The sequence below is a fragment of the Rhinichthys klamathensis genome, unplaced genomic scaffold, assembly GCF_029890125.1.
Source record: "Rhinichthys klamathensis goyatoka isolate OS25496 unplaced genomic scaffold, OSU_Roscu_1.1 h1tg000055l_1, whole genome shotgun sequence".
Classification (NCBI taxonomy): Eukaryota; Metazoa; Chordata; class Actinopteri; order Cypriniformes; family Leuciscidae; genus Rhinichthys; species Rhinichthys klamathensis.
The window spans coordinates 6,868,147-6,878,883 of NW_026606600.1; the positions used below are offsets into that span (position 1 = coordinate 6,868,147).

Here is a 10,737-nt window from a genome sequence, read left to right on the forward strand (position 1 = left end):
ACACACACACACACACACACACACACACACACACACTCTAAACATGCAGTATTCCTCCCAAACAAAGCCACACACATGCAGAAACAGACATTCATGACATGCTCATGAGCTATTATTTTTCAAAGACATGCCACACATACACAGGGACACATGCTCGAGTGTGTAAACACACACACAGTAAAAATGCTGAAGCCCTGCAGGTTCTTTCTGCTGCGTGGGGCAAGGGATTCGTCATGTGCTGATGAGCTGTTATAATAATATATGAGCAAATCACAAGCATTCTGCAAATTAATCATTTTTCCTCCTCAACACCCTTCTTCCCGCTCTTTCTCTGTCACACACACATACACACTCTTTGTTACTGAGCGTTGGAGAGGGTGACTTCTCACAGACAGACAGAGGTGAGAGGCAGCATTCTTTCACAGATGGTAGCTCTGGCATCAGATGGAATTTATATAAGACTGATTTTGATTACAAAGCACCTCCGTGTTTGTTGTGTGTGTGTGTGTGTGTGTGTGTGTGTGTGTGTGTGTGTGTGTGTGTGTGTGTGCGTGCGTGTGTGTGTGTTTGTGTGTGTTTGTGTGTGTGAGAGTGACGAGATAAGAAAAGGAGAATGAAAAGGAGAGTGTGAGAGGGCAAAAGCAGGTGGCACCACAAGAGGGAGCATTAGACGTGTCTTCAGAGAGGATGGAGATGAGATATAGATACAGACTAGGTTCAATGATGTTAAGATGTGTTATGTAGAAGAGAGAAAACGAGTGAACTGAATGAATAAATGTGATAATTTTTTTTTTGTTCTATTTTAATTTTTGGAATGATAGACGGTGAGAAGGACATTGATGGAGTGATATTGTGGAATTTGCAGGAAGTAGGTGTTGTCATCGGTTCTCCCCCCTCCTCTCCTTCACCCTCTGATCTCCACATATGAGGCCTTCAGGGGTTAATTAGGCAGGCGTGATAATGGCACACCGCTGAAAATAATAGAACTCGTTCGCACTCTTTTTCTCTCTCTATTTTGAGACAATGTTAGAAAATGATGGAAAGGGGTAAGAGGAAAAAAGGGTTGTTGGAGATAAAAATCACCTGTCATGTCCATATGTTGTTTTGCAAAGCTTTGTATGTATAGAGGTGCAAATGTGTTCATGTGTGGTTTTTGGCCACGGAGCATTCAAAAGATTTATTGGCCATTGGTAACAAGTACATTGGAATTTTTACTCACACAGGACTCACAGTTTCGGGAAACAGAATGAAAAAAATGTGGAAACATACTGGAGAAAAAGAGAGAGAGATTGGAGAAATAAAATTCCTCATGCTAGTTCATGTCACTTGGCACCTCAGTTGCAGTAGATGTGAATCACTGGAGTGCTATGAAAAGAAGAATGAGAGAAAGAAAGAGGGAACAAGAAAGAGAAAGAAAGAGATGCCATCACTGCTGACATTCATGATTATGCGACACACATATAGATGTTTACCTATATGAGGACATACCTTGGACTTTTATTGTTTTTAAGTACGGGAACTGCACTCCAATGGTTCGAGTCTTACCTCTCAGGTAGGTCCTTTAGGGTGTCGTGGAGAGGTGTGGCATCTAAGACCCAACATCTAGCTACTGGGGTGCCTCAGGGCTCAGTGCTTGGACCACTCCTCTTCTCCATCTACATGACATCACTAGGATCTGTGATTCAGAAACATGGCTTTTCCTATCATTGCTACGCTGATGACACGCAACTCTACCTCTCATTCCAGCCTGACGATCCGACGGTAGCTGCTCGTATCTCAGCCTGCCTGACAGACATCTCTGGCTGGATGAAGGACCACCACCTTCAACTAAACCTTACGAAGACAGAGCTACTTGTGGTCCCGGCCAACCCAACACTTCATCACAACTTCTCCATTCAGCTAGGCTCGTCATCCATAACTCCATCAAGGTCAGCTAAGAACCTTGGGGTTGTAATTGATGATCAGTTGAAATTCACAGACTACATTGCTAGAACTGCCCGGTCCTGCAGATTTGCCTTGCACAACATTAGGAGGATCAGGCCCTTCCTTACAGAGCATGCCACACAACTCCTCGTCCAAGCACTTGTTTTATCCAGACTGGACTATTGTAATGCTCTCCTGGCTGGTCTTCCAGCTTGCTCTGTCAAACCTCTACAATTGATCCAGAATGCTGCAGCCAGAGTAGTCTTCAATGAGCCGAAGAGAGCACACGCCACTCCTCTCCTCACACAATTGCACTGGTTGCCAGTTGCCGCTCGCATTAAATTCAAGGCACTGACGTTTGCCTACAGAACAACCACTGGCACTGCTCCCTCTTACCTAAACTCATTACTTCAGACTTATGTGCCATCCAGAAACCTGCGCTCTGCTAGCGAATGTCGTCTTGTGGTACCATCTCAAAGAGGCACAAAATCTCTTTCTCGGACCTTTACCATGGCTGTTCCCTGTTGGTGGAATGATCTGCCTAACTCAACCAGAGCTTCTGAGTCAGTAGCCACTTTCAAGAAACTGCTGAAGACATATCTTTTTCGACAGCACTTGATTCAGTAGAATTAACACTTTCTCTTCTCTTCTATTCTATATAAAAAAAAAAATAAAAAAAAAAATAAAAAAAACCTGCACTAAGATTAAACTGAGAGGGGTTATAGCACTTACGTATTGTTGTCCTACTGTTAGTCTAACTGCTTCTATTGTTCTCATTTGTAAGTCGCTTTGGATAAAAGCGTCTGCTAAATGAATAAATGAAATGTAAATGTAATGTAAATGTAAAGTAAAGGTAATCATAATTATTACAGATTAAAAGAGTACGCTTTGCAATTTTAGAAATAAAAAAATATTTCTTTAATTATTAAAAATGTGTGTCTTTATTGTCCCTGGATGTCCCCAAATGAGAGGTTTTGTCAGATTTAATGAATGTATGGGGACAATTGTCCCCCAGTATAAACACAAACACACACTTGTACTCATAGGTTTCTCATTAACTTCTATTTTTCTTTAATTAATCCTAATAATAATCAGCACACCCTATATAACCCAATCCATTACTGTCAACGTTTTGCTTTTTTAGATTGCAAGATATCAGAGACAATATTTAACCCATTATTAACCCTTTCTCTCTATCTCTCTGTTAAATATATTTAAAATTTTGCTTTAATACTGAAGTGTTAATATGTGTGCGTTATGTTTTAGAGATTGAAGGTGCTAAAATAAGAAAGAGAGATGCATTTGAGGAAAATGTTATCATGCCATGCTTTGAACACTCAAAGAACAAACTTGCTGTAGTGTACTAGCATGGCACACACACTATGACACACTGTAATCTTTGTACATAAAATCTCCTATTCTGTCCCCTCTTCTTTTGTCATTTAGGAACAAGCAGCAACAAGCCAAAATTGCCCCAATTAGTATTTAAGTAATCGGGGCAACTATTATGGGAAACATTTTGAGAGGGGACTCAATGTGTATGCTCTTTTTGATATAAGAAAAATGTGCCCTCGAAATATGATTCATTCTTGCCAATTATTTTGACCACCAAATAGGCACCCTGAAGGGGCAGTATTATCTCACTTTGAAAAGGGAAGCTGGAGCTGGAAGCTTTCTGGATGAATACCGAGAGCTGTGACAGAGGTTACATGTCAATAGGCGTTGTTTTTCTTTTTTGTTCGTCTCTGGGGCCTGTTAATCATTTACCTGGAGTCCTGTCAGAGCCACAGTGAGCACAATGCTCTCCTCCCAATATTCCTCTGCATTTCTGTATTTATTCTGTTTATCCCATATACAGAAAATGTAGATTTCCTTTTTTAAATGGGGTTGAAAATCACCCCATTCCGTGGCCAGTTGGACCAATCTCTGACAACGCCCAGCTCCCTCTGTGTTTTCCTAAACAGCCGCCGCTTCAGGGAGAGACAAGATAGGGGAGAAGAAAAGAGAGGAGAATAAAAATGAAAGAAAGCTGACTTACAGTTGGTGACACTGGTGGCATGAGAATATGCTGCCTCTCCGACTTAGCGCAATGTAAGGGAGTGTGAAATTAAAGTGCGTATGAATGAAGCGGCCGGGATTGTGCATCGCCGGCTTGCTTATCAGACAACTGGAACATCGAAAGCTCTAAAACTTGTAGCAATCCCCTTTGTACCGAGGCCTCAGCAGACATTGTAGTATTCGAAAGCCGCTGAGACTCCAAAGCCAAACACAAAGTGCTAATAAATCCTTCTTTTTTGGGGGCCACACACGCATATGCAAGCAGCCGAAGATACACACACTTACTTTGGGGATGCGTACATTTTTCACGTTGCGTTGCGGCTACACCTTTAATGCAGCCACTTTACATTCTCCACACCAACGCGGCTGCTATTTTAAACCGCCATGTTAATTTGATTTAGTGCTTTTCAAATTGAATTGAGAAAAATGGAGAGCAAATGTACTGTTATTAATGTTCTAAAGTATGTGAAGCTGAAAGTGCCTGGCTTTGCTCTAAGTGGATGGGCCCGATAAGAGAGCCAGATATGATAGGCACGTAATCTGCATTCCTCAAACAGACTTGTGTGGGCTATTAAGGGTCATTGTGTACAATGCACCGATGATCAGATCCAATCTCTTAAACAGTTGTACTTGCTCTAAGCTGAAAAGAGCACTTTCAAAGTTCTGTAGGATAACGCACAAAGAAAACGTCTTCACATGAAGAGCAGAGATTGTCCGCAAGGAAATGCTTTTGATACATACTGATGTATCAGAAGATTAAACTTCCATCTTGTGGTGGTTGTAACGGAGTACCTTACAAATACTAAACACAAGCGTTATGTGGGCCTTCTGGTTAAAATCAGGCACAAAATGTTGAATTCTTTTGATATTGACAGTGTACAGGATGATAATGTCACTGATTTCTTTCCCAGGTCATGGAGGTCAGAGGCCGTTCCAGTGCCGCTACTGCCCTTACAGCGCCTCTCAGAAAGGGAACCTGAAGACCCACGTGCTGTGTGTTCACCGCATGCCCTTTGACAACAGCCAGTACCCGGACCGACGCTTCAAACGCTCTCGCATTGACTCTGATGTCTCTGGGAACTCGGAGGATGGGAATCTTCCCTCCTCCGGCCAGGTGAACACAGGAGAAGGTATTTCTGGTGATGCTCCTCGTTCTCTTGAGTGACGCGGCGTAAAACTTGATCCTTTCTAAGGATCAAGTTTTACGCGAAAACGGAAACGTGAAGAAATGTAAAATACTTCTCAAAGAAACAACTAGTATTCCATAAGTTGGGGATCATAAACTCCCAAATACACTGAAACACTTCAGCCTCAGTAATGTTCTGTGAAGCACAGGATAGAGATGATGAAGTAGAGAAACCTGAACCATATTTCTGATGAGTCTGAAACTAAATACATGCCTCTTATTGGAGTTGCCTGAATTGTGCATTGAAGAGACATTACTGAAGAGGGGAAAAAAATGACAACGTTAAAAAAAAGACTGTCATTAAATTCCTCAGAGTGTCTTTTGTCCCAAAAATAATGCTTTTATCAGAAAAACGATCCGCGCCAACGATTTCGCGACAGTTGGAAGGGAAAGAAAGATGGAGGGGAGCTGTTGAGCACACCACACCCTTCAAGAACATGACACCACCAGTGGCCATTTGCCCAGCGCCGCTGACGCACAGGGATGGAGTGAGCGGACGGAGGGATGTGGATGGTGAAATGGGGGGGTTGGGGCGTTTGGTGCCAGCCTGACTGGAGCTGTCATCACAGAGGAAATCAATTCAACCCCCCTCCCACGCTGCTTCCATTCAACCACCCCCCCCCCCCCCCCCCCCCCCTCCCTCCCCCCCCATTTCGCCTCTCCTCACTCTTTCAGATCACGTCAAGAGAAACCTTAGTCGCCTGAACAGCCGGGCCGCAGAAGGGTCAGTCGACGACTGTAGCACTTCCTATCAGCCTCCCTCATTCCCTCCCTTCCTCCTTGTATTTCTACTATGAAGTAGAAAAATAAAAAATAAATCAATGACGGCCAATAACATTGTATAATAATCAGTGGACAGATTTTTTTCTTCTTTTTCATTGTTGTGCAGTTTTAGGATGTAATTTGTAAGTCACTTGAAGTGACACAACTGAATGGCGGAGACACATTAAATGTGCTTTATTTCCATTTAACACTTCTTAAAGATTGAAAAAATGGTCATTTTATGGTTCTTGAAGAACAATAAAATGCTGCTTCCCTTTTAACTGGTGGACTTGTAACCAAGAAGGTGAATATGTTATTTGTTAAGTGTGACTTGGAAATAATATGAAGGAACCGTAGCGTTTTTCTGGGGTTTATTGACCCGCAGCAGGACTACCTTCTGTATAGAGCTCTTGAGAAAGCAGCACTATGAGGGCACTGTAGATATGAAGTATATAGATAATCACTTCTCTGCTACATGTCTGTAATCTAAACTTCAGGATATGGGTTTGTTTGTTTGTTTGTTTTTTAAGTTTTGATTTCCCTAATAATCTTTACTTTTTTATGTTTGATTTTTTTTTTAATGCCATGAATCATCATGGCCTCATTTTTTTGAGTGCATTTGTTGTCCTGAATGTTCCTCAACTAAAAGAGATTAACAATACAGGCAGTTTGGATCCTCTGAAATCAAGCCTCTTAAAGAACAAAATAAAGTGTATCGACTTTCATTGTACTTCCTTTTATTAAAGGCTAGCAGGGGTTAGAAGGTAAATAAGTATGGTAGCGGGTTAGAGATGCAAGGGTGTTGGGGGGTGGGGGGTGGATATTAATGTTTTGTGATAAACAGAAATGATCCAGACTTTAAGAAAGTCAATATCTTCCCGCTCAGCACAGGGAAGCTCAGCACTTAAACCCCAGGGCCTTACGGCTGCTCTATTCACGCCGGGAGGAGTTTAGAGGACTCACAAATACCCGCCACACTCTTCACTAAGCAGTAAATAAAAACATAAACCCTTATCAGAGCCCTAAGTCCACAACATCTCGAGAAAAAGAGAGGGAAAGATAGAGAGAAGTTGAAAGTGGTCTAGAAGTGGTGCACAGAGATTTTACAAGTTCAGAGAAACAGTCGAGGTTCCAAGCAATGGTTCTTTAATTCACCATAACGCAAGAAGATACTAAAGTATTTTATTTTTGGTCTGTTCTTTGTTGTTGCTCTTTTCTTCTTCTTCTTTTTATTAAGATAGTTCTCACTGCCTTAAATCGAGTTGATAAATTTAATACAACTATTTGTATGAGCTCTACTAGAGGGGCAACATTTGAAATTAAAGACATACTTTCTGACTGCATTGAGCTTTAGAGGTTTCAACGCAAACTTTCTGGTGACTGTCAGTCGCTTGCTTTTCTTGTATGTAAGTGTGCGCACTCCAACATAAGTATATTAGAATAAATAAACTTAAAAAAAAAAAAAAAAAAAAAAAAAAAGACATTCCATTCATAGCACTTTTTCTTAAATCTGACCTATTGGATAATGTTTCGAGCTCTGAGACAGGCAATAATTATTTTAGTGACACTGGAACTTTTTTTTGTATAGTTATTGTCCATCCAATAATTTCAGGTGCTAATGTATTCATGTTATACTCCCCCCCTCCCCAAAAATAATGATATAATTTTTATCATTATTATTATTAGTAGTAGTAGTAGTAGTATTCCAACTCCACTCCACAATAAGAATCTGTAACCATGTCATTTTCACTGTTACATCCATTTGCATATTTTAGAGCTCTACAATATTGTGCTTCTTGGGGAAATAAAAAAATAAAAAATAAAATCATGTCAGTTTTCTTTCTCTCTATGCTATTCTATTGTATGTGATCATGAACATTATACTGTCCAACATTCCTAAATGAAGAATATTTCTATATCAGAGGATTTGCAGAGGAGGCTAGAGGATTATATTGCTACTTATATGCTTTTAACAAGTATGACTTGTTATTGTATTTAAGGATTATTCCTGGTCATTATTTATTGTCACACATCTGTTTGACAAAAGAAGAGAAAAAAAGGTGTTCTGATGAACTATCAAGAAGTTGTTTTTATTTCAGCGATGGGTGTTTTCTCTCTGCTGTTTAGAAGTTCTAATGTCTTTGAAGCAGTACAGTTTTATCCAGTGTTTTACGCAATAAAACCTCTACCTCTTAAAACAATGACTTTGTCTCAATCATTTGTGTCTTTTCCTAGTTCAGTCATTTGAATATCCTTTTTTGGAAGCAATGTTTATTGTCTTGAAAGCTGTGGTCATTAGAAATGCTTTCAGTGTGCAAACATTCTTGTTTTTGTAGTATAAATGTTTTATATTTAACTAATTAAATGTAAGGCTTTAAATCTGACTTGAAACGTGTGCATATGTTAAATGTACACAGGTTCTTCAAAGCAACACTAAGTAACTTTTCCTCTGCGGTTGCCCTACAGGTTGGAAGCGGAATTGTCCATTACTGCTGTCGAAAATAATTTAGCCTACCGCATCCTACTGTCGCACGCGCACGCACACATATGCTCTCTGTTTATCCAGCACCGGCTTTGGAATCGTGATGACAATTCAAAAGCTACCCGGCTGCTAGGTATCTTACATGTAGTTGTAGTCTACTGTTGAGTACGCTCCACCTATCGGCAATTGTAACGCTTGCCGTAAAGCAAGTCAAATTTGTAGTTTTCTTATGTCTCATTCGGACTACAGAAACGCGATCTGGCAATCTTACATAGCGTGGTTATATAAGATAAAGGACCGTAAAGCGGTGGCATAAGTGCATTTCACCCTGTTACGACTTGATCCACTGAAACGATTTTGAAAACATTATTTTAAGGTAAAAAAATCTTACTTAGTGTTGCTTTAACAGTGAGACCTTTTGTTAAGTGTTTGCTGATAATTCCTTTGAATAGAGAAGCAAAGACACTGCATGAAATAAAATGCATGAAACGCAATCGCAGAAAACCACAGATCTTTGTCAAAAAGCATTTAAAACCATTTACATTCCTTCATGGCTGCCACTGTTGGCCATAACATTTACGGATAGTGAAACTAAAAAAATAATCTGTTGATGTGTGGCACCAAAGAGAGCTGTGAACAGCACTAAATGAAATCAAATGGCTTTCATAAACCGTAATGAGCACCACCTGTAACACTGAGACCCACAGAGTCATCAACACAGGACACATGCAAACATATGATTGTTGAAATTTAACACTGACATACATGCCTTTATGCCGCCATCTCTCTGTATGTACAATATAAGATAACCCAGAGCTGAAAACAAGAGGAAGCTCAACACACAGCCCTTGAATCTAAAACGTCCCCAATGCATGCTCGTTTTACTGTTAATGGAGAAATACAGTGTGTGGCATGTTTAATAGGCTTTATTTTTATTATACAACACTGAATAATTAACTCTGAGGCAGAGTGTCACATAGATTTATCTTTTAATTAAAATTGCGTGGTTCACGCATATTTGAGTGGTAGTCCAAATAAACGCAATATCCAAATTTATGTTTTGTTTATCCTCCTGTTAATTATCGAGAGATTGTTCGCTCTATAACCCTTCATATTTTCCCTCTCCTCGCACAAAGTTGGGAGGTCTGCATCACAACTAATAAAACCTTCCAGTCATATTTTATTAATTTATAGGTCATTCTACAAAAAAACAAGGAGGTTGATATTCACAACAAAGGTGAATATTATGAATATGGCTCTTTCAAATAAACCCAGATATCACAGTAAGTAAAGTCAAAATGTATTTAAATCATACAGGATTATGGGTCTATGATGTCAATGACAAAGTAAACAGAAAACCAATGGTGTAATGTATTGATATGTACTTTGTTTTCATTTTCATCTCTTCTCGTCTCTCTTTCTCTTGAAAAATAAAAACATAAACTTCATTTTACACAGTGTTTAGCATTATTAATATCTGTATCTATTATTTACGGAGCGTTATGTGTTTTTCTTTTTGTAGTTTCTGTCTCTTTTTGCAAAATAATTATTTTATAGTCCACTTTATCTGTGCATATACTGTATAAAGGAGACATAGATAAAGTGGACTATTTAATAAATATTTCAGAAAATGAAATAGCTGTATCTATTGTGTGGTTTTTTTAAAAAGCATGATATAAATAAACGTGATATACAGTAATGACTGGTTAACAGGATTTATTATAATCGTTTCTCTTTAATTTCTTTATTTAAATACTATATATAGTACATTACATACAGTGATCAAGGTTCTCATCTTAACATGACCTCTTTTGTCTGTATTCAACCCAGCTCTGTGAGTTTAAACAGGTGATCTGTGGTGTTATGTGTCGGTAGGGGCAGGTCTCTCATTGCTCTAATCCTCCACTGTTCCGAGATCAGCCCCTGCCAGCCCCTCCTGAGGCTGCAAGCTCTTAATTATGCCTGTTTTGTCAGGAGTTGGCAAAGGCCATCATTTGAGCCTGTGGTCGCCCAATTATATTCTTTTTTACGAATTGCAGGCAAAGACGGCCATTTTCCATATCCACGCTCCCCTGTCATTATTTACACTCTCTCAGCAGAAAAGGGGCGTGTTACCAGCCTGTTTAATTACCGCTCATGTTCATTAAGGCGCCTTTTTCTTATAGGAAGGCTTTCATCGCCAAAAACGATTTGTTCATATGGCAGCCATCAGGTAATATTCATGAGCCAAGTGTGGTTGCAAAGATAATACTAGAGCCGGTCCGAGATCTAACGTGAGGTGTTAGTGTGATAGGCAAACTCAAACATTGCCGACTAACTGACATTT

At 39.7% G+C, this 10,737-nt stretch overlaps 1 protein-coding gene across 6 annotated transcripts in view; it reads left to right on the forward strand.

Moving 5' to 3' along the window:
- The window catches only part of znf536 (zinc finger protein 536), a 193,308-nt gene extending 188,137 nt beyond the window's left edge, over positions 1-5,171 (forward strand). For all 6 annotated transcript variants that reach the window (XM_056248487.1, XM_056248491.1, XM_056248490.1 and 3 more), the window contains one exon: positions 4,893-5,171. In XM_056248487.1, the coding sequence (XP_056104462.1) occupies positions 4,893-5,146 (254 nt within the window). In that variant the 3' untranslated portion in view covers positions 5,147-5,171. The remainder of the gene's footprint in view (positions 1-4,892) is intronic.
- Positions 5,172-10,737: the final 5,566 nt, after the last annotated feature.